General features: G+C 25.8%; 1 protein-coding gene across 5 annotated transcripts in view; it reads right to left on the bottom strand.

The window, feature by feature from the left end:
- LOC112598424 (lactoperoxidase) overlaps positions 1–25,888 on the bottom strand; it is a 46,869-nt gene that overhangs the window by 4,993 nt on the left and 15,988 nt on the right. For 4 of the 5 annotated variants that reach the window (XM_025344879.1, XM_025344880.1, XM_025344881.1 and 1 more), the window contains 10 exons: positions 22,619–22,752; positions 22,180–22,486; positions 19,164–19,381; positions 15,259–15,429; positions 12,622–12,774; positions 11,186–11,407; positions 9,893–10,090; positions 7,213–7,349; positions 3,479–3,646; positions 1,276–1,496 (listed from right to left, as the gene is read on the bottom strand). In XM_025344879.1, coding sequence (XP_025200664.1) covers positions 1,276–1,496; positions 3,479–3,646; positions 7,213–7,349; positions 9,893–10,090; positions 11,186–11,407; positions 12,622–12,774; positions 15,259–15,429; positions 19,164–19,381; positions 22,180–22,486; positions 22,619–22,752 — 1,929 coding nt within the window. The remainder of the gene's footprint in view (positions 1–1,275; positions 1,497–3,478; positions 3,647–7,212; positions 7,350–9,892; positions 10,091–11,185; positions 11,408–12,621; positions 12,775–15,258; positions 15,430–19,163; positions 19,382–22,179; positions 22,487–22,618; positions 22,753–25,888) is intronic. The other variant, XM_025344884.1, reaches the window with a different exon arrangement.

The following is a 25,888-nucleotide window of genomic DNA, read 5'->3' on the forward strand; positions in this document are numbered from 1 at the left end:
GGTTCAGAGACATTATGAACAATGTTTTTTTTATTTTAACTTACGAACAAATATTAGTGTCACAAGATTTTTTTTATGTTCAACGACAATGTTTTTAACTTTTTTACAGTGAGACGCCATCTGGAATGAAACTAGAATGTTTGATAATAAGTCTAAAATCCGGGTCTGTCAAATTAATTAAGATAATTGTATTAGGTATATATTTCACAGGCACCTTTATTTATTAAATAATAAATCTATAGTAATAATAATTATAATTATATATTTTATTTGTTTTCATTATCAAGCCATAATTATCACTGAAAAGTTATATTTTTAACATTTTGTTCTATTCGTAATGGTAATAATGAAATAATGTTACAATATATTATTTTAGCTGAGAATTTTTTGAGGGGACAGGACGATGATAGTATATACATTAGGTATGTTTTGGTATGCTGATTCCTTGAGTAGGTATATTATAATATTGCATACTTTCAAATCAATCTTCATACAAAATATAATTATATTTTAATATATGGTTTCATATTACGTAATTAAATATGTCTACAGAACATGAAAAACATTTTTAAATTTTCTTAAAATATCAGGAAGAGCTGCTACCTTCACAAAAATTTGGCTATATCACTTTTTAATGATACTGCTTACACTTGGTGATTTATTTAACATATGACAGTCATTATAATAAAAAACTATAAGATTTTTTAAAAATTATTTTAAGTTATCGTTAAAAATCAATATTTTTTTTTTAACAAAAAATAAGTATTCAAAGTTTAGAAGAGTGGATAGGAATAACAGCAAGGGCACTCCGCAAAATGTTAATTCACAATTTTACCAATCAAAGCTTTAAATAATTATTATAATAAAATATTCGTCCAAAATTTGATTTTTATAGATCAAATTATTTTTAATAATATTTTATTGAAATATTAAAAATTTGTGTTGTCATTCAAGAGATTGAAACATAAAAAAATTATAATGAAAAAAAAAATAGTAAAAATTATTATTCTGTTTCAAAAATATTGTTTTGCAACAACTTAAATTTTTGCTAAAAAACTATTTTTAAAAACGTTATCAGTGTTTTATTAAATAATTAATGCCCTGCATCATCGAAATAAAGTGTATGTAGTTTTAATGTTTTTCGACTTAAATCTGTCTACACAGTCATACAACGTAGTTATTTTTGACAAAATTATTGCACCGGATCAAGGATCTTTATTAAATGTTTGTATGTCGAGGTCCTAATTGATATTAATATTAATATTGTATACACACTTGTACAATTTTGATATTCTTTGCAATGTTGCCGGTTCAACATGTCCTTCTAAATCGCTGAAATTCCGTGGTTTTGAAAACCCACATGTTTTACGCCAATGTGGGTACGCCGGAAGTCCGTGATCTCGGCCTCTTTGTATGTTCAGTGCGACCAAATCCAATCCGCACTGTCTTCCGGCGGGTCTCGATTCGTCGTTTTTCTCGAACAGATGTCTAGTGACCTGTGTAAAAAAAAAAAAAAAAACAACAAAAAACTGGTTAGATGCTCATCGTAAAAACTATAATGATAATATAATATTTTCTATATGATGAAATAGATGAATATTGATTTTTAAAAATATATTTTAGCATTCCCGCGACTTTCGTGCTTGGTAATAATAAAATTATTGACAACGATCGTATTTTATGATAAAAATTTTTTCGTATTTTATTTTTTATTTCGATAATTATAATTAGTAAGGCTCGGAAGTTAAAGGAGCTAAAAAAGGCAAAATACGTATAAAAAAATTACAAAATATGCAAAAAAATAATTAGTGCCATCATGGTACGATATTAAATTAATTTAATCAATGTATTGTAGTTGTCGTAATAACAATATTTTATACAGAGTGATTTTTCAAGTACTCACCCCTATACTTTTTCTTTAAATAATGCATTTATTCGAATTCTGATTTTTGGAAATTTAAAAAAAAATGTCTGAATATAAACGATTTACCTACTTAATAATTTAATATAAAATAGATTGAAGTAAACAAAAAATTCTAAAAGCAAACTTTAATATAATTATTATCTAATTAATTACAATATACCTTACAGCGGTGATATTATAGCCGAACTTTATTCTACATAGAATAATTTTACTGTTATTATTATAAAATAATATCGTTCGCTTACAAGAAGATTCAACAGCTATTATGTACATAATACTTTAATAGAAATAATAACTAATATGTATGTATATACATCGAATGCCTTCAATAAAACATTAATTAATTATTTGTACTAACTGTTGTTAAATCACGTCGTGTGTCTTTTAAGAGTTTGTGGCTACTAAAATACCTATCAAAGTAATTGGTAAGTAGTGTTCTCAAGTATAGATCTCGATTGGAGTTGTTGTTAAGTTTTGACAACATCCGTCTGTTATTATTTTTTGATGATGTTTCGGCATCATACCGTGTATATACAGTCGGACAGACAATCTCTTGAAACAATCCTATGTGCTTAGATATAATAAATAGGTACTAAAACCTTTAAACCCCGAATACACATATACCTACTTGTAATAAAATGTTCACTATGGTGTATTGCATTATATTATTTGTGATTTCTAAAATTATCAATAACGTACATTTTTAATGATGTACGGTCAATGTTTATGTAGTCGTTGTCATTCCCAATTATTCGTATAATAATATTATACCAATTACCAACGCTGTGAATTTTCAGTTATTTATCACGTGTAAGACATAAACCGAAATAAATAAGATTTTTATTTTTTGTAAATAAATCAAAATAGTTCATTTAATTTTGTTTTCAAAATTAAAGTTTGATAAAATCCATTTAAAATTTTGATTTTTGGGATTTATAGAACACTAGTTTCCTTGCTCGTATTAAACGCATCCATGTTTAATTTGATTGCTTAATATTATCATTTAGGGTAACGCGGGTAATAAATAAAATTTTTAGTTTTATTTTTTTTATACACCAGTATAGATGATATTTCCGACATACAAATCTTACGTAGCTGTTCTACTTAATGTTGTTTTATAACCCAAATTTTCTTTTTATTTTAGTCCAAAAAAAAAAAAAAAAACAGCTCATAAAATCTACGAGTAATAGTGTGAACCAAAAACAATGAAAAAGTTTTGTACTGTTATACTAAATCAATTATTCATTAAAACACTAATTTTTAGTAATAATTAATAATTGGTAATACCAACAAAAAATATATTTATGTGTGTATTTGGTAATTATTTAAAAAAAATTAATTACTCAATTTTTTATGTACTTATAAAAATATGCTACGCAATGCACTCTTTCATTAAAAAAAAATCAAGATAATCAGATAAATAGTTTCAAAGAATATGCATGTAAAGATATATATTTTTACATTTCTATAAATGGATTTTAAATTATTATTTGGTGCACTTTTCCGTATTCATCTAGTGTATTAAATGCACAGCCTTAAAAGTTTCTATCTTACTTCGGGTGTGAAAAATGCGTCAGATTTCCCAGCGCTTGTGTTCATCGCTCCACGAATGACACTATCTACACCGCCACACGTGTACAATCTGTACGGGTTGAACAGCATTTTCCTCATTTCGACGAATTCGGGATTGCTATTGTTGTCCTTAAGAAACTTCATCATACTCTGGAAAAATAAACCAATTTTATTGATCATTCATAAAAGGTAAATAATGGTTTACGTGCGCACACGTGTATGTGTTTTTGGTGGTGGGGGGATGGTAGGGTAACGCGTATACTTTGAAAATTAGTTATTTTAATTTTTACCAAGGCAACATAAAGTTTTCTTGATTTTAATTAACGCAAGTTTACAATTCATTATTAAGTTATAAGTATATTGTATGTATTTGCGTTATTGTTATATCGCAATTATTTTTCCGAGTACTTCGTTCACTATTGCAGAGAGTGATTAATATTAGATACCTATTGATTTGAAATTACACTGTTTTGTTATTCTATATAATACAAAATCAATATTACCTAGGCGTAAAATTTATCAATATATACATAATATACATAAAATTTATTATAAGCAATTATTAATTATCTGATACAAATACAAATATTATTATAAATTATAATACAAACATACTTATATAATATATATACATATACACGCATATATGTAACATAACGTACTAGACGATTTTATAGAACATCAACTAATTTCTAATCAAAATATTACCTTTATAATATTTATAGCGTATCAAATTCTGTGTAATATTTTATCGGATTTGATTATCTAAACTATTTTACCAGCAACCATGGCTATATTCCCATAATTTTTCGAAAATGAAGTCATAAATTCAACAAACTACACTAAAATTTGTTTTAATAGCTTTAACAGTTAATAAAGTAACGATACACGGAAATACTGTATCTACGAACTGGGTTTTATGGGACATAAAATTATTAATAATTATGATGCATATATAATATAGTATTCGATAATTTTGATTGATTTAAACTGAAATGATTATTTTCAAAAAGCGACTAAAACATTTTAGTGAAAACATTATTAGTTGACGTTAATTAAATGTTGTATAAAGGTAAGTCCATTATTAACTTTTATCAGTAAATTAAGTTTTTTACGAATTTCTGACCTACATACTTTAAAGTTATTTGTTATTACCATTTTTAGAAATTTAGATAAATATTAATTCATTGAAATTTATTGAAGTTGTATTAAATTTAAATATTATATGCATTGTTTTAAGTAAACCTATACAGATTTTTTTATATAGAACGATGTGTTATAAATGCTTCGCAATGCATTATCATAAAACTATGTTGTACACTCTGAGCACACTCCGTTCATTTATTACAATGTTTGTAAGACGGCGTGTCGTATAGGCAAAATAGGTACACTGTTGTGACGAAGAACAAAATAAATTGATAATTTTCAATATAATACTATAGTTATGTTCGGCACTATGCCAACTACTGTTGTACTAATCTATTGGCGTATCCACTTCACCGGAAATTTATTTGATCTATAATATAGTTGTAATGTGTATATTAATATACTAAACAGGATAAAAATTGTCAATATTATAAATTATTTAAAATGAATAGAAAACCGGTAAAAGTTTTAAAAAAACCTCAAAAATAATAACTACCTATTAATTATTATTTTACGGTCCATTTATCACATCGATATAAATTATAATACTAATAATGGCTAATACAACGAAAATTAATTTTCGATTATGTAAAATATAAACAAAGGTTGGAAATATTTTATTATAATATATTTTATGCAATTTAAACGTTTGAAACAATACAGTATTAACAAAATGTGAGACACAATAAAGAACAAAACACATTTTCGACAAGAATTATTGAGGTATACTCATGTATTATACTTAAAATATATAGTTTGGAGATAAACTTAACATTTTGTTTTTCGTAGGGAAATCTGTATTTAAAAAAAAATTATAGTACTTGATGGTCGTGTTATTGATTACATTCGATTTGTAGACGTAGTCAATACCAAATTTTCGTATAAAAATAATTAACTTTAATAAAGAAAAGGCTAGTCGAAAGAGAAGTTAGAACGTCAATTTATAAAAAAATATGTGATAATAAATGCAATAAATTTAACCTTTAAAGTTTCTAAAATTAATTTGTGAAAAATTTTAACTTTGCTCAGAAATAATAAATAATTGTATAAATATTGTAAACAATTATGAATCACTCTATTTATATAATGCATTTATATCTACATTCTACTTTTTATATCTGAAATTCTCAACTTTCTTCCTAACTATATTCTCAAATATCGTATCTCTTTTGGGATCTAATTTAATTATTTTACGGTATACATTTTTAATAAATTGTTTTCAAAACATTTTCTAATTTTTACAATAGCACTTAGAGTTCAAAAATTCACTTGGTGTACTAAGTGTTACATAGCTATATTCTAAATACCACTTATTATACCGGATTAGTAAAATGCAAGAAACAGATTTTCGGCTCAGCTCACCATGATAATTCAAGAACATTCTCAAATACGTTATTACGAAAAACCCCGAAATATCGTGTATGTACACGTCATACATTTATCGGATTTTGTTTCGCCGCAGGATAGATGTGGTTTACATAATATAATAATGATAGGATACACAGGTATTTACAGTAAATAACGCATACCCGGTGTATGGTAATAATAATAATAATAATATAATGTACTCTTCTAGTTATTTGGGGTATTCTTTTCTGCTATTGTTATTATTAGTCGGTTAACCGTACGTGTTATGTATATCGAAACGAGGCCATCCGCAAATCAATATCCGGATGTAGTTTCTTTGGTGTTTTACAATGGTTATTATCATATTATCATAATATTACAAAGGCACGAAAATTGAATATAATAATAATATATTATAATACATGTTATTATACATATTAAATATATGATTTTACCGAGCAAACAGTTGGTGGCTCGCGAGTGATTGTGTCGTATGGATCTCAAAGAACAATATAATATTGGTTTATTTTAACATAATGTTATTATTACCATTGCTATTATTATATTATATTGTATTTCATCTCGAAAGCGTTTAAACGAAATTAGAATTGAAAATATATTCAAATAAAAACCCGAGTAATCCCGCAGCCATAATCGGCCAACGTTGGATGATGGTGATACAGACGAGGGGACGCGGATCGTTGTCGGATTGTTTTGAGTGCCTATATACTAGTAGGTAAGAGTATATATATTATATAATACATACACGCACACTTACAAAATATGCGCTTAATATGATATCAAATTGTTTTCGGATTAAATGCAGCTTTTGCGAAATTACTTATTTGAATTTAATTTTAGGTAAATGGATACTAAAAACGATATATAATACATATATATTTATTTATATATTATATAAACGTATATTTTTACTGTAATTATACGCACATATCACATTATATATAATATTAACAATGTATGATTTCAGTTTGTAACGAATAATGTTCGGTGGTATATCAATTATTATGTATCTTATATCTACAATAGTGTAATGTATATAGTGACTATTAAGTTTTTATGTAACAGTAGCTCAAAGATAATTAAAATGTTTAAATTTAACGTTAAATTTCTCAGTTTTCATTTATGAAAATTATAACTGAATGACATTTTATTTTGATATTTTATATTGTTACGTGATATTTTTAATAGTGGCAATGATTTACCGGTATTAAAGTGTGAGCGAATCGGAAGGCCGCGGTAGCAAAGTTGTTGCTGATGGTTGCATCCATTGAAGAATTGTATCCGTTCCAATGACCTGTTTGTTGAGAGTATAAGTCCAAGCGTTTCATGAGATTATCACCTGAAATAAAATATTATAAAATCGATCAATTATATTATTAACGAAAACACTATTTCGATTAAATGGTTTATTATTATTACAGTGATTTACGATTTTTCAAGTATAAATAATGATTAAAACCAACTTACTAGTCTTGATTTAATATGAGATACTGGAATTGTATTCCCATTTTAAGCGTTACGTTTTGCGGTAATAATACACCTATTATACACTGTAGAATATAAACTATATGTATGCAATATACTCTACTAAAATAAGCGAATAATAAATGATTTTAATAAAACGGGCTCGCGTATTTTATTTTTAAAGTTATTAGATCATTTTATGAGAACAGTTCAAGTACCTAACATAAAAAAAAAAAATATTTGTTTTCATTTAAATGCAGTATACCAGTAAATCGTTTTATGTATATTTTTCAGTCAAAGTATAATATAGTTGATACATTGACTTGTTGAACAGTACGGATAGTAAACTTTTTATTTTCAAAGTTTTTTTTCACCATGTTTAATTGTAACTTAAAATAAGTGGAATCAGACATGCTATTTTAACTTGACGTAGGTTATCCAATTACATAACTCGTTCATGCGCAATAAGTGTAAAAACTTTAAAATAAACGAGCCATGTTTCTTTTCAGAATAGTTTTCATATAGCCTATACGTATATATAGATAATAATTATCTATATTATATATTATATTTAGGTTACACGTTTTTAGAAAGTTTTTAAAAGTTCATTTTAACCTAAAATAATGACAATTTAATTTATCTAAGTGTTTTTTATGTCACTTTTTTTTTTTTTTTTTTTGAAATGGAATATCACTAAAATTATAAAATTATTACGGTGAGAAAAAATTTAAGCAATTTTGACATTTAGCAAAATTTAAAAAACACATATTTTAATTGAAAATATTTATGTGTAATTTGCTTTTTATTAACACATACACTTGTTTATTTTAATAATTCATGTGTTAACTATTTAAATGTCATAGCACAAATTTATTTTAACAATGAATAAATTATTTACTAACTTGGATACTTTTCAATCTAATTTCAAATTAGTATTTAATTTGAAACTATTTAAGAATCTGAGCTGAAGGAATGATGCGGTTTTTTTTTTTGGACGAGTTCACGATGAGTTGTCAAAAAAAAAATGCCTTGATTTTCAAAAATAGGTGTGGTTATTGATATAAAATTGAATCTAGTTTATGTTTCAGAGAAGTTCGACTTAAAAATTCTTAATATTTATTTTCATTTTCTTTTTTTAACTTTTTATTTATTAGTACATATTATAATCTATAAATATTTTTTTATAACTTATTTTCATAATCATAAAAAACGGAATTTTTTACGCAAATTCTGATTTTGATAAAATGTGGAACACAATTTTTTTATGGAACTTGAAAACAATTTAACATAAAAAATTAAAATTTTCACAAAATATTTAAATTAATTTTTTATATTTACGGAAAAATTTTCAAAATATTTGACTGTTTTTAAGTTATTTATAAGTAAAGCAAATATTTGTTTTTTGTTTTTGTTTTTTTTTTTTAAATGTTGATTATACATTATTTGCTTGGTAGACATGCTTAAAAATTTAATATAAAACTTCTTTTAATTTATCAATTTTTCAATTAACAGTAATCATAGTATTTTTTATAAAGTTTAAAGTTAGAATTTTGACAAAATTGTTTAAATTCACGAAAATTAGTAGAATATATTTTAATTAAACATTTATGAGCACTTTTTTTTAATATATAAGATTTAAAAATTGAATATAAGGTTCTTTATAAGTATTACAACCTTAAAAAAAAAAAAAAAAAATTCTACTGGAAAGCCAAACTAATTATTTTTGAGCATTTATAGTACAAATTTGTCTGTAAAATAATTTTTCTCCTCAATACATTTTTGATATTGTATTGTATTTCAAAATAAAGAACAATGGATACTTGAATTTTTCACTAAATGTTTATATTATCATTTTTATTAAAGAAAAAAAATATTTTCAACAATATAGTTTTTTAGTTATTTATATAATGACAGATTTTTAATTTTTTTTTGTGGTTTTTTTTTTATAACTATTCTATATAAAAAATCATTGTTGGGTCAAAATGTTCAGAGTAGAAAAAATAAAATTATTGTTGGGATATTGATAATATGCATATCTATGGATTGTTTATTTTTTTTTACTAACCTTTTGGGAGAAAAAAGTAATAACTTTAATGATTATAAAACGTTGTGATAATATTTTATTTGACAAGGAAACTACTCCTAAAATATATCATAATTTATATTAATTACGTTACAAATTGAAAGGAAGAATGTTACCGGTATTTTGAGGAATTTTTATTCCTTAATTTCTTCTATTATTTTTATATTCAAAAGTACCATAGAGACGAGAGAAATATTATGAGATCAAGTTTTTAAGTTACTAAGTGAATTAGCAACATCACGATAGCAATTACATAAAATGTATAATAATATATCTAAAAATAGCATAATGTTTTATTTTAACGCTAAATGTAGCAATAAGTTATACGTACTTACCAAGCAATACTGGTAGAAATTCGTTATAGGTGATGTGTTGAATCTGAGCGGTAACTATGTGTCTGGTTTCTTGAAAAATATGTTCGTCATCCCAGTGTGGATTTAGAGACGACAATCGATCGGCAATCATGTTGTGTTGGCGTACCATGATTAAATGGAGCGTTGTCAAGTGCATGTTTTCATTCGATCTGGCATCTCCTGTGTTGAAAACAAAAAAAATATTTGTTATACTAATTTATTAATATTTCTTTTTTTTGCAAAAATCATATTATAAACACAAACATAATTTAAATTATATATTAAAAAAAAATCCACAGGTAAAATTCATATTTTTTACTCGTATAATTTGTTCATAACTAACAGAAGGTATTCAAAAATACATATTTTCATTTATCAGGGGGAAAATCCAACTCCCTTTACCAAAAAAAGGCGTAACTTAAGTTTATAACTATTTATAAAATACACACTTTTCGTGTATTTAAAGTTTGTATGTGTTAATACATAAAAATTTAGCATCATCCCTCTCCCAAAGTCGTGTTAAATCACGACAGCTACTATAGAATCATATAAAGTTCTGTAGTGTCTCTCGCGAGGATTTACTAATTTAAAGCTTTGAAGGGATGATGTAAAATCCATTACCCTTATATTATAAATAAATAAACATTGGTGGGACACTATATTATATTGTTGTCGTTTGTTTAGTATATCATATTTTATAAGCTTAACATTTATTAATATAATATATGTTTACAGCTTTCTGCACAGTGCTTAAAACGTAAAATTTTAGTAGTGATATTTAAACATCAGAAAACAGCTCGTGATCGAACTCCGGTGTGTTGGCGCCTAGATCTTTTGTGTAGTATAATACATTTTAGAAAGTACCTAATAAATTAAGTGACTAGGTATGTGTATAAACTTATTCAAATAATTGAATCTTTATACAAAGATTTCACATGAAAAACGATAATAGTAGGTAATGTACATTTTAGATTTTAAGCAGACTGATGAATGTATTTGTTTTACAATGTATGTGTACGTGTGTGTGGTTTTTCACTTGTCTGTCCATCACTTTTTGAAGCATTAAAAATGTTTAGAATTTGATAGACTGTTTTCATTTAAATTTTTTTTTTGTATGCGAAGATTTATCATTGAATTCAAATTGAACTCTACTGTTATAACAGTGATCTATTCAATGACGATGTACATTCAATATATATTGTACAGCAGAGCGGTTATCTAGTAGGTATGTACATATTATTATTTATTATATAATGAGGTACATCGGAAACTTACCGGACAAAAAACAGTAGCGGCCTTTTTTCATTTCCGATTCTTCATTACACCCGTCCAACGGATCTTTATTGGGCGGCAATAGCTGTTCACCGTGTTCGGTTACAAATACTTTCATACGTCCGCCGGTCCATGATCTTAGGTCATTTTGAAGTTTGCGTGTGTTACCGTACACAGACGAACCATCTAAATACGAGCTTGCTTGGTTCAACTGTTCCCTGGGCCCTAAAGTAAAATTACTTGAATATTACAAATATTTTACAATTGACCGGATAATAAATATAATAATGACTGCGTTTGATGAAACAATCAAGTTGCAATCACTGCGGCATTGATATTTAAAATATATAGTAATTTGCCGAACATACTCACGCCCGTTTTTTAAATTAAAAATTAATGTGCGTATGCGGCGATACAAATTTTTGTTTTTCTAATGAGAACTCCATTTTTTTATCATAAATTAATTAGTTGATTATTTATTTTTTTAAATTATGTTGTATATCTAATTAAAATAGTGTTAAAAATTAGTCTCTAAGTTATTGAAATACTTATTCTAAAGATAAAATTTTCGATCTAGTATTTATTATGAATGTTGACAGATACATATTAATCACTGATATTTTCAAATCATCATAACCCCTAAAGCTCCATATCTCTTAATTTATTATCATAAACCTATTATCCTTAGTAAAACAAAGTCACTAACTCTATAACTACTAGTTCAAGTTTTGATTCTTATAGGAAAAATGTCTAAAAGAAAATATTTGCTAAATATTTTACGGTAGTAAGGGTTCTTATTCGAAAAATAGAAGTTTATATTTTCACAGGTTAATGTTCCTTAATAATGTAAAAATCTTAAGAATTTAAAAATAAACTCGTAGTTTTAAAATACATCTAAAAAAGAAATCAGACTGCATTATTGAAAGAAAAAAAGATAATATTTAGTGAATCTTTATATAATATCAGGATATGATTTGCGGAAACCTTTTTGTATTGATTAAAAGCAAAACGAAAACTACAAAAACTCGCTATCGGCGTACATTATTATCTAAATATTTTATGTTCTTGGAAGATTATTGAGAACATTTTTGATTTTCGTCAATGTGTAGGTTCAACTTTCAGAATGCATTTATATTTCGTACTGATATTTTTTGAGACAACTTCACTGTTTACACTATACCAACTTAATATTATAAAATGGTGTAAAATGTTATGGTTATTATCGCTAAGAATATGCAAGACGTGCTTCTTAAAAATCGACGTGAAAAAATAATGTTTTTTTTTTCGTTTTGATGATGCTTTTAAAAAACCACTATACGCTCTTAACGTTCTACCAATTTTTTTTTTTACAAAATGTATATACGCTTTTATTGTGTATCATTATTGTCACTGTAAGTGTGGAGGTTGGGCGTTTTAAGAATCATGGTGAACAAATTTACCGAAACCACAAGTAGATGCCGGTGAAGATCGCACAAACTCCATGCATTTTCCGCACTCATTTTTATCTTCGTGTACGATTACTGGAAAACATTCAGGATGTGTAACGTTTTCATTAACCGAACTGCAGCATGAAATAGCGTTTCCATTGTGCCCTGTAAACCATAAAATGTTTACTAATAAAATATAATATTATGAATATCAACATCATGTTTATGTTCGGAGTATATTCTAAAATCATAGCATTTTAAATTAATTTGCTCAATAGATTTGTTAATTTAAAATAGATATAGAAAACATTTGTTTAATTTTGGTTAATTTTTTTCATTTAGAAGGCAGACAGATAAGGATAGAAAGAATTATATTCTATTAACTACAAACCAATGTTTTTTATATATTGTTAACTAATTTACAGATCAATTATAACATTGTAAAAAATAAAAAATATATTTAAACAACATGAGAATATTATTGTTGATTGCTAAATTAAATGATACTTTTTCATGTAAGCTTTGGTGATTTTATAAACTAAGTAACTAAAACTCAGATGTTCCATGAAATGTTTAAATGCTGTAAAAGTGTAACCTTGTAATTTTAAGGGTTATCCTAATAATATATATTTTTTTAAACAATTTATTATATTCGTTAAACAATAACTTTAATTGATAAATAATATTAGATACAATGATCATAAGAGATCCTCTCAGTGGTCTAAATTTTTTTTAAAGGAAATTTATGTTTTTTATTACTAGCGTATAATTTTTATTTTCTGAAAGTGTATGGTTCAGCTAAAAGTATAATTTTGCAAAGAAAAATTGTTTGATCGTATTCACTAAGAAGTTTTCAAAAATATGTGTATTATAGGTTGGATTGTATCGATTATGCGACGCGTTCTGCAAAAACTTAACACCGACATATTATTTTTTAAGTGTTCATAATAAACCTGATTTAAATAGCTCGAATTTATTTCTAATCATTATTAATCGCGTTAATTCGTTTCATTAAAATTATTATCTCTGCAATTTATGAATAATTTATAAAATAAGAAAAACGTATTTTAAACTAGTCGATGTTTTAAATTACCAAAATTTCATAATTTTAAATAATTTATATTTTGTCATAATACTATTCTGCTATTTTTTTTATATTGTATGATTCAAGTTACTTTAATAGTGATAAAATTTTTATAGATTTAATTGTCAAAGATTGTTCAATCTAATAAGAACTGAATAAAAGTTGATATAATTTAAGGAAAACAAATTAATTAGGTAACTATAATGAATAATTGATCAATTATAATACCAAATTATGAAATTTGATAATTACTGATATTGATATATAAAAATTTAATTTAATATATATTTTAATATAATTTAATTAAAAATAGAATGAGGTATGTTTCCAATTAGATTTGAGTTTGTTGAAAAATTAGCTTTTCCAAAAAATTGTCTTTTCACAAATGATAAGATACATTTTTTAAAAACAAAAGATTTTATTTATATTTATTCTAATTTTTATTGAAATATAATCCATACTTTTATTTATGTAGAATGTGCCAAGAAAAAAACGGCTTGATAAAATATTCGGTGAGCAAAATATTATAAATTTTTGTTTAAAATCCATGGTCCCTCTAGGGCATAAGGCATAACTTAATTTTAGCCAATATACAGAATGTCTATTTTTTACAATTTGAGTCACAGTATTTGACTACACTACGTCTAAAATTATATGACTTTTCTTGAGGGGATATAGAAATTTAAACTTTTTAGAATGTAAAAGTCGTGTGAAGTCAAAGTAATTTATTTTGTCCCGAAAACATTTTGTAAACGTTTCCTAAAAGTGTTTCAAACTTTGATTAAAATGATATGCACAAATACATAACTTAGTTCTGAAAGACAATTATTAATATGATACCTACCTCAGGTGTACCAACAGAATTTAAAGAAAAAAGTGTATTATGTTTAAGTAGAATTTAATTTATATTCTAAAGGTGGGTTTGGGTTCAAACCATTCGAATAATTGTCTTTTATTTACGAAAAATTATTTATTTAGATAACATATGCCAAGAACTCAAATTGATATCAGACTTCTAGATATCACTTCTGGGTTTTGAAACATATTATATAATCATTTTTATATTATCGTTTTAACAATAATTTAAAATATACCTTTATACAGCTTCACCACATTTTCTTACTTTAATTAAAATTAAATTTAAAAAAAAATTGTTAAAAACGATGTAAGTCTAACCGCCGAGATGTTATCAAGATTTAGAATATTTGGTTTTTAATTAAACAGTTTTAGGTATGATTTAGTGGTTGAAAAATAAAATAAAATTTATATTTATATAATTAAGTTGCGTATGAAAAGCTCGAATCCCACGCAACTTGTTTATAATAAAATTATCGAATACATAAAAAGCAGCTTTTAAAAATACACAAAACCAAAAGTTTTTCTTTATTTATACAATAGATATTAAAAAAACAAAAATCGTTAAAACTTTCTCTCGTCCAAAAATTGTTTTAAAACTAAAACGTTTGAAAAATTTATCAAAAAATATTACGTCACAAGTGTTTTTGTATAATAATATTATAATATCATTGTTAATAATTTTACAAAAATTATAATATTATATTCACCTCGACTCAGCGCGGTGGCTGTTATGTCGTGATCCATGAATTGGCCCCAGACCGCCAGCATGACGGTGAAATCGTGATCTTCTTCATACGACTGCCGGTGCACATCTTCGCTGACTTGTTTGGCTGACGGCAACTCCGAACCATCTGTAGCTTTCCTTGGTTTCCATACACCTGCAGAGAATCAATAAATCACAATCGATTATATTTTAAAATTACATGTTTAAAACAATAAAATTGCCGTACATGCACACTCTGTAGCGGGAGATTACGTAAATATTAAATACATATCACATAATTGATAGCTTATAAATACATATTAGAGTATTAGGTACATTGCATAATCCTTCACTTGGGCCTTTCCATGCGTTTCCAATTATTATTATTTAATTATTCAATTTTTATCATCCAGTTTATCATATTTATGTAGATTAATCTTTGTTAAAATCTGTTGTAATCATTTGTATTAAATCGTAATATTATGGTTATAACTATTCATAAAACTATTAAAATACATTTTCTTGAAATACAATAATATTTTTAATTGTATATCTATAATATGTGTGAATATTATTGTATTAAATATTCATTTATATTAAAAGTGTTAGATATATTAGATATTTTCACATGGGGGTATTATATTATATTTTCCAATTAGATCAAGAATGTCTAGAACTTACAAATATTGCATATTTTTATACTACTACAATACTTTGAAACGTTTATATTTTTATAATTATATATTATATAGGTACATATACGCAATATTATTTTATTAACATTAGTTAGTTAAACATTTTATTCAAATAAATATGTTTATATTAATTTATACTTATATATACTGGGTGATTATATTACCATTAAACTATTATTGTTTTAAAACTTATTAATATTTGTAAAAATATTTTTACTACATATTTTACAGTTTAAATGAAACAACATTATTAAAAAAATACATATTTTTAATATTTCTTGCCGTTATAATTACTTAAGTTTTTTATTTTTTTGAATGAAAACATACATTTTTAAATTTATATTTTGAAGCATAATATTTTTCAGAGTATTTAAATAAAGTATTTAAAGTTTAGGTAAGCGAAATAGTAGACCAACATTTTGTAGATACCCCTCTCCCTCGTATTCTATTCCACCACACTCATCTTCTAAACTTTTAATATTTATAACTTATAAACTATACTCATCTGAATTTCGTTTTTAATGTACCAAAATATTCAGAAATATTTTTTATTTCAGAGTATGAATTGAAAAATGTATGTTGTCATTCAAAAAAATAAAAAAACTTAAAAAAATTATAACGACAAACAATGTTAAAAATATAATTAGAAAAAAAATGTTGTTTTATTTGAATTGGAAATTATGTAAGAAAATATTTTCAAAAACATTAATAGATTTTGAAATAATGAGTGTTGTTAAATAAAATAATTACTTTGTATAACAGGATCCACTTATATGAAATTTAATGAATATTTTAAAATAGGCAACTAAAAAAAATTAAAATAGGTACTTAGAATCTTGAGAGTATTAGATACATAAGATACTATTAAACCTTTTTTATTTAAAAAAAAATAAATACTTATTTTTGAGCGTCTTGCACAACCTTGGTTATCATACCTAGATATTTTATCTGCTACTCTTTGTCGTTATTCACATCTGCGGTATTGTAGTTGTTTTTGTTATTACAATTTAATTCGTTACAAAAAATAATAATTGTTAAAAATAATAACTATCAAAAACTACTGTATAATAATTAATTTTACCCAAGTGTTATATCATATACGTACAATTTCGACATGATTTTTAATATAATATAGTTTTATGTAACAAACATAATAATATATTTCCTTGAAATTGTGTTTTTCCTTCAAACAAACATTTGCTTAAGTAGGTATGACATAAAGTAAAAACAAATAATGAGGCACGAGTAAATAAAAAAACCCTACGTACATAGTTCTCATCTTTTAAATGTGGCTTATTCATATAAAAATACAGAAATATAATAATTATTATGATGTACCTGAACCTCAGTAATACATTTTTTTCTCATTTTATTCATATATATATAAGTAATAGAAATTATACTTCATTATTAAAAAAATACGCATGTTCATTAAAAAAAAAAACATTTACCTACAGTGTTTATAAGTATATGCAAAAAGTACACTTACTCAGTTTGTATTGCTCTTTTTTGTCTCTATAGCGATGATGGTTTTAATTTGCGTTGTTTTACATACACTTATTCAAAACTTATTCGTTAAGAAGTTAACAGAATTAAATTAATTTGACTTTCAAAGAGTGTCTAGCTTTCCGGTGACGATTACATTAAACGACAACAACAATTATCATATTATATTATAAAAATATATATATATTTTTTTGTTCACGATTTTTTTTTAACCTTTAACACTTATAGACTTATAGAGGGTTTTAATTTTTTTTTTTTTTTTTAAGCATACTATCAATTTTTTAATATTTATCTATTTTTGTTTGACAGTGCACACCACATAGTAATTCGTTATGATTTTGTTGTTTTTTTTTTGAATTAAATTTTTTGACAGTTTTTAACTGCCTGCTAATTTCAAAAACCTATGTGATTAAACATTAGTATTATACTATTATTGTGTTATATGTATGTATGTACCATGTACAATTGTACAAATGTAATAGAAAAAATAATGTCCTTTAATTTGATAAAAAAAAAAAAAACTTTTTTCGATTAGTTTGCTTCTGTCGGTCAACTACGTCTAATTATAATTTAATTAAATTTTGGTTTCGATTAACCGTTCATGCGGTTCATAATGAAAGTATTAAAATATGTTGTAGGTATAATATACAAAAATAACAATGAGAAATATTTGAACTCTTGATTGGAGCGAATCCGTTATACCTGTACCGAAATGCTTGATTATAGATCAATGGGGTTTTGTTGATAATCGAAAAGTCCATATAAATATTAATTTTTTTTTTCAATTATTATGATGAATTACTAACTATAAAATATAATGTGAAAATAAATTGAAAGCAATATCATTTTCAATGATTGTTTTTGATGTAAAGGCACTCGTTTTATCGATCAAAAATGGATATAAAATATGTCCAAAGATCCAATATATATATGCATACTATAAAAATGAATATAAATAAAAAAAAGCGAAAAATGTTTTTTTTTCACGTTTTATGTTTGGTAAAAATGTGTGCTAAAAACAGTTCATTTTTGATTTTATATTTCAAACTTGAATATTCTGATGTATAATATATATAAGTAAGAGGTATATTGAACTATAAAAAACGAAAAAAAGAGTGGCGACACTACATTTTACATAAACAATAAACTATATAAGTATTTATGTATTAATATTTACATTTTAACATTGGAAAGTTTCATAAAATAACACTTTCAAATAATTTACAAAAGATAAAATAAATATGGAGTATATAAAATATTGTGAATATTTAGTTTAAAACGTTTATAACTTAATGATACATGCGTTTGTTTGAAATTCAGTAGAAATGCTTCATTAGTTTCTTTTGAAAACGTTAGGTATTATTTGAGTGGATGCCAATGCAATATTTATTTTTTCTCAGACCTACGCACAACATAAACAATATAATGCATTTGCGTAAAATCGTTTTTATAATTTTTCGTTATTTTAGAATAAAATAATCTGTTACAAAGATTATAAAGAATAATACTTTTTAAGGTTTAACACGTCAATTTTATATTATATTGTTACTTAAAAATTAAAAAAAAAACGCATTTTGTTTATGTTGCACGTTGGCCGGGGAGAAAAAAACAGACGGTGTACTAATCTCGCTAACAACCTCTTAACTATGACGTAAAATATTGTAACATATTATATCTAATAATAAATTATATTATAATATGTAGGTACCGTCAGAATAGTCGGCCGGCAATACTCTACGGAATGGCGTCAGCGCTGCACCCTTGAGTGGCTCAAAGACGTTGTTACAAATGCCTTCCACTGTTCGGTAACGACTCTGGAGTGGACAAATTACCGGTTCGGGACTTATGCATTCAGTGTTATTAAAAATGGTCACGTTTTCTGCCAATATCGTAGCGTCCTGGTTGTTTGTAACGTTTAACAGAAGCCTAAATCACCGAGAGACAAAAATAATTTTTCATTTTAAATACTCTCCTGGCCTTCTGATTGGATTCTGTGTACTTAGGTATATTAAAGTGCAATCTGTAATGGTGCTAGAAAGTTGAATTTATGCAAGTGCGAATAGAAGGTTGCGATAATGAAAAGTCTAGGCCAGGAACTTCACGCTTAAAAAACTCAAAAATATATATGTATTTATGCCCTTAAAAATTATAAAATATGCGCTAAAAATACGCAAAAATGCTAAAACATGTTATTAAAAATATTTTATTTTTCATTAAAAAATCAAAAATTATAAATTTATTTATTAATGAATAAAGCGTTTAAAATTTAATTTTCACAACAAAAAAAATTGTACTTGGTCTTGAATATTATACTGACTTTATTAATGCCAGATGAAAACACATTATGATACTATAACAGACGAATTGATATTAATTGATCGTATTCGGCGTATTTCCCCTTATCGATAATGTTTTTTACAACACACAAATAATTGGGAAAACCCACGATTGATAGATTATTTAATTATATATATTTAACCATTTTAATCTATATTTTTTTTCAATTTATAGAAGATTAATAATATTTCATTGTACATATAAAACTATAAAATATTATTCTCCATGTCACATATTGTTTTAATTTTTTTTTTCAAATAAAATATGTGAAATTTATACTTGAAATTAAAGTATAATGAAATATGCACTTAAAAGAAAACAATTTAAATAATATTTTATTGAACATTTTTTTTTTGTTTTTCTCGGGGTAGGTAATATCGTAATTTAATGTTATCAATAACATTCAAGTTTATTTACTGTGATTTACTGTTAAAACGTATTATTGGATGGAAATGGTACATTTTGAGTTTTGACATAAAAAAAAATTAATAGTTACTTTTGCTTTTGGAAATAGTACGTTTTGACGTTATTTATGAATTTTAAATTGAGTTTAACAATAGAAATAAAAGGTTTGGACAAAATATGATATTAGATTTCACGAATTTTTTCTATAAGAATCAATACATAATTCAATTTTGTCATCAACAGATTCTTCTCGATAAACTCTTTGTTAAAGTTTAATCGATTTTGGTTGTTTTTGTCAGCGTTGCTTAAAATCAATTTATCTTCAGAATGGTAAAACAAAATTAAATCGTCTCTACCGCAAGTTTATAAGAACATGAAGTTGTAACCCATAAGTCGTATCGTTACAACTATGGCAATAATTAATAAGTCAAAATGTAGAACAGGTCAGGTGATACGGTCCAATACGTTAAATTCAAAAATCGATTGGAACGACGTTTCGTAGTTAACTATTACGGCCAAATTAAAGTCGTCTTAAATCACATTATTCCACTAAGCATACTACGCGCAAATTTAATATTTACATTTTACTATGCAAAGATTTAATATGATGAAATCAGTATTCGGTGATTATAAATAAAATCAATACTGGTATCAATTAATTGAATCATTTAATTAAATTCGAAAAATATTGATATGCTAATTATATAATATAGAGTAGTGATATTTACAATTTTATTTTAGTTTTTGATTCTATTGCTGCGTCTTTGATTATTGCAAAATAAACTACCTCCGAAACGTTTTGATAATAATATGTTTTTAAACGATATTTGATTAGTTGTTATATCTATTGTTATATCGATGTCTGTGAAAATGACCTCTATTAATTTAAACTTTTGATAATAGACGTTATTTTTCTTTATACAGTTTTGTATAGAGTATATTGCGGAACAAATAACAATAAATATGTTTTTATAGAGCATCTAGAGTCTGGAATTTAAATCGTATTTAGCTCAACTTTTGCTAATATCAAAGGAATTTCAGTTTGTTTAAAATTAAAATATCGTAGTGTATAGGTAATCCTATTAAATTGAATAACAAAATAATTCGCGAAAAATGTTTTGTAGGTTTACATCTGTTCTAAGCTATTCGATATTTAAAGAAATGTCCAAAAGGTGCTTTTAAAAATGTTTATCTAATAAAAGTGTACGAACACATAAAAAAAAAAGGAAAAATATGAATAAATTAATATGGTTTACGCGAAAGTAGTCGTAATGAAGGTAGAATTTTTTATGTATTTTTTTTTTTTTTTTGTTTTGTTTTATTAGCGTGCTGTTGTTTCGTTGTGCTTAATAGCGTATGTACGTCCCCAGTGACCAACCCCAAAAACCATATCGGGTTGCAAGAGGTCCTCTGCTTGTTCTTTTTTTCATTTATTATCATCATCATAATCATTATCGTCATGATGATCATCGTCATTGTCGCCGTCGTCAGCTCTGATTACCCGTATAACATAAAATCACGATTTGTGCGTTCCTAAGAGTTTATTGCGAAAAACTCTATACCGAACCGATTGATCATCAAGCGCGCTATCGCAGTAGATGCACATTATAAAACCATGACGGGATCGTTCCACAGAAATATTATACTAGTTTTATACGTCGTGGAAAGCAGCTACAATTAATGTACGACCCCAGACGTTATTGTCGCAATGTTATGAGTTGGCGTTTGTTGGTGGCGTGGAGCGGAGAGGGGAATAATTGAAATGAAAATCTAGTATGGAACGCTACATAATAATATTATATATTATATAATATTATTATAGAGTGTCCCGGAAGATGATACAGACTGGTAAAGAAAATAAAAATAAAAACAAGCTATAACTTCCGCGAAACGTTTCTGGCAGTGAGAATTGGCCGGGAGGGGGTCGTGCGTGCACTATGGATGGGAATTGTGTGGAGTAGGTTTGATGGGCGTGCGGGTACCAAGGGGTCGTCTGACGACGAAGCGCCGACCTCAATTTTTCAGTCGCGATGTTTTCGACGTAACCGTTCCGCGCGATTCTTATCGATTCGGGGCCGGACTTCATCACTTGCTGATGACGGTATGATGGAGTCCCGCCATCAATTGTCGGAAAGTTTTTTTCTAAATCCTCTTTGGCTTTCAAACTTTTGTAGCCTCCCTCCACCACGGACATTAAGTCGTCCCCGGTCGCATTTATAACGATGGTCCTCTGAATAATTGATGTCGCTGTTATTCCCGCATCTGCTGTCCATTCCCCGCGCGAATACGCTATGATGAAATTAAAAGCATAAAAAAAAAAAACAAAACACATCAATACTATATATATATTTATATATATAAGTAATTCGTTAATATATTATATAATATATTACAAGTTAAATTAAAATACGTGATACTGACTTTGTAAGGGCCATCTTAGCTGCAACAATGTGTCTACCGTCGCTATTGGGGCCGGTTGAATAACAGTCGAGTCACCTTGACTCCGACCCACGTAATATGACGTGCCTACTATAATGGCCATTAATACCAACGACCTGGAGAATAACACATAAAACTCAGTTACTGTGATGAGAGACAGACGAAAATAATAGTAATAATAATAATAATAACAATAATAATAATAATAACGACCAGTTTTATTATGAGTACTTATAATATATTTTGTGACTCGTACTTCATATGTAGTCCATATAATAAAATCTGGTTTCGATGGACATCGCATTGTTATTGTTATATCACTATTACACTTATACCTACTACTAACTTATCGTTGATTTTTTTAAATGTGTGTTTAAAATAAATAATAGTTTATAATATATATACGAGTTGCAACCGGAACAAAATCTGAACTCTATCGTAGTTAAACGAAGAAATTAATCGAAAAAACTCTTAGCTTTATTTTTAAAAGGGGCTGAAGATAAATTTTAAATTTAACTGTATTGTATTAAAAGCTTTTTTTTTTTAGAGTCCTCTTCTACAATTATATATAATATTATGTACATAGATTTTAGTATAATTTTAGACTGCAGAAGTATACATCTACCGTAATAAGATAAAATAAATAGCAATTCTAATGGGAGTTTGTATTACTTATTAAAAATTGATAAGAATTAATTAATATACAAATCTACACAATACAAACTGATTGTAACATTTAAAGAGAGAAAAATCTTAATTAAAAAATAATAATAATAACAATAAATAATTGAAACGAGGTGCTTATAAAAGTAAGCTACCGGTTACCATACTGCATACTAATTACTAATTAGTAGGAAATAAATGCAAAGTATAATAATATTATTACGCTGCATATATACATAATTATAAAATATTACATGTACAATAATATTTCAACATTATGGCGTCGTTAAATTAAATACAACAAATTAGGCTTTAACCTTCACTTAGCATTATTGTATGAGCAATAAGAACACAAAAATGAAGGTAAAGCGCGTGGAAATCGCCATGAAAAAATTGGTAAAATAAAAATACGAATTTCATTAAGCTTTTCATATTACCCGTTGATTAATAATTACAAATTGTGTTTGTTTATTTTAAAAATCGTTATTAATCAAACATTTTTAAATCACGTAGTAATCGATAGATAGTTTTTTGTTCACGCTAATTGTCGTACGATGTTTAATAAAATACAATTTTATTATTAATTGGCACTCGTCCAATAAAATACTGTTTAGTAGGTATTTAACCATACGCTTGATGGCTTACGTAGTATTATAATATATGTCTATTGAGTGTATTTTATTATTTTTCAATCAAAAACAGTCCTTGTAGGAGTATGCATTGAGTATATTTTATGACAAAAATAAAATAATTAATCTGTGTTTGTAATAAATCATCAATATTCACTGACACAACGTGACTGGTACCGAAAACGAACGACGAAAGCGCCCTTTATGTAAATACTGCAGTCGAAATTATGACGGTAAGGAAATTTTCATATTTTATAGATACCACTACTAAACCAATACAAAACTATAGAGGATTACATAGAGGATAATACATTTAACGTAAAACATTCATTATTTCAGAAAAACACTAACGTTTTTGAAAATATTTCTTTTTTTATAAATTTTAGTTGTTATATAAGAAGATTTTTTAATTTGAATTTACTGTTTTTGTTGTTATCATATTTTAAGTTTTTCACTCTTATGGAGATATTAATGCGAATTCTTATACAAACACAACAAAATCATGATTTGCTTTCATGATGGTGATAGCTAAATAAAAATACGCTCGGTATCTATTTTTGAATAATTTACGTCGCTGTTTTATCATTTATAAAATAAGATAACGTTACAGTCGTTACACGTCGATGTCATAGTGAGTCTATTATTATACTAAAAATACAAAATGTATATACGTACGCGTTTATGTTTATTCAAAATGCAGGTTATATAATGGCTAATCTGTAAACAAGAGCAGTGTGCTAAAACGTTTTTTTAAAGGGCTAAAAAGGGACTTCAAAAATTGATTACATAAATTATGTGTGCACAGTATCTATTTGTGCAAATAGAGTTTTTGGAAGAATTTCGTAACCACCGATCAGTTTATTATATGAGATATTTTGTTGTACAGGAAGATCAAGATATTATGATTGTGATTTTGAAACGCGATAAAAAATATAATATTGTTATTATCGTCAGTTTTGCGAACGATTTATGTGTTACGAGTCTTCTACGGTATAAACATCAAGATAAAAATAACTTTTTAATAAACGCCGATTACAATTTTTTAAATATCCTGTCGATAACGTTTTCCAAAGACCGTTATATAATGGACATTTGATCACACCATTGATGTTAGCAGGAATCTATCGAAAAAATGCATTGTGATCATCATATTATTATGCAATATATGTTATATATACGTACGCTATTCGTTATACGAGTATACAATATTATTTACACTACGATCCGTGTTATATTTTTGACGTATTCCAGGATTAATAATACACTGATTAAGTGACATTATATAATATCACACAGCGTGCATCAGTTTGTCGACCATTATTTCCTGACGTAAATGTATAAACAATTCATGTTTATACCATATACAATGTGTAGCTCAGTATTTGGGTTCCCTTAATGCATCAAATGTATATTTGAACAAAATAACATTATTAACATATAATATTAACAACAATTTGACCAAAAATTGTAGATGAGATTTTATATAAAATACCGAGTCTAAAAATGTAATATGTATTTACTTATAAATAATAACACATAAGGTAAAATGTAATTGGTAAAAGTTGTGACTAAATTAATGTATAGAGTGATTCACCAAGCATGTTTATTACAATTTTAACTTTACTGATGAATTAATTAAAATTCTGAATTTTAAAAATTTTCAAATATACTTAAAGATTATACTTTTAATTATTTGATTTTTTATACCATTTAAGACTGATTCAGTGGTGGTGATAAAAATGTTATTTTTTTAAATGCGAACAATTTTTGATTACTATAAATAATTACTAGCAGATAATTCCTTTGAAAATGTCAATGTATCTAAATACAAATTTAAACTAGTAATTTTAATTTAATTTTTATAATTGGATCTGTTATTTATTATACTAGGAAAATTTTTTATAAATTATAAGTTGTTGGTGAATTAATATTTATTATAATTTTCAAATAATTATTATCA

This window comes from Melanaphis sacchari, unplaced genomic scaffold, assembly GCF_002803265.2.
Source record: "Melanaphis sacchari strain LSU unplaced genomic scaffold, SCAv2.0 Contig48_pilon_pilon, whole genome shotgun sequence".
NCBI lineage: Eukaryota > Metazoa > Arthropoda > Insecta > Hemiptera > Aphididae > Melanaphis > Melanaphis sacchari.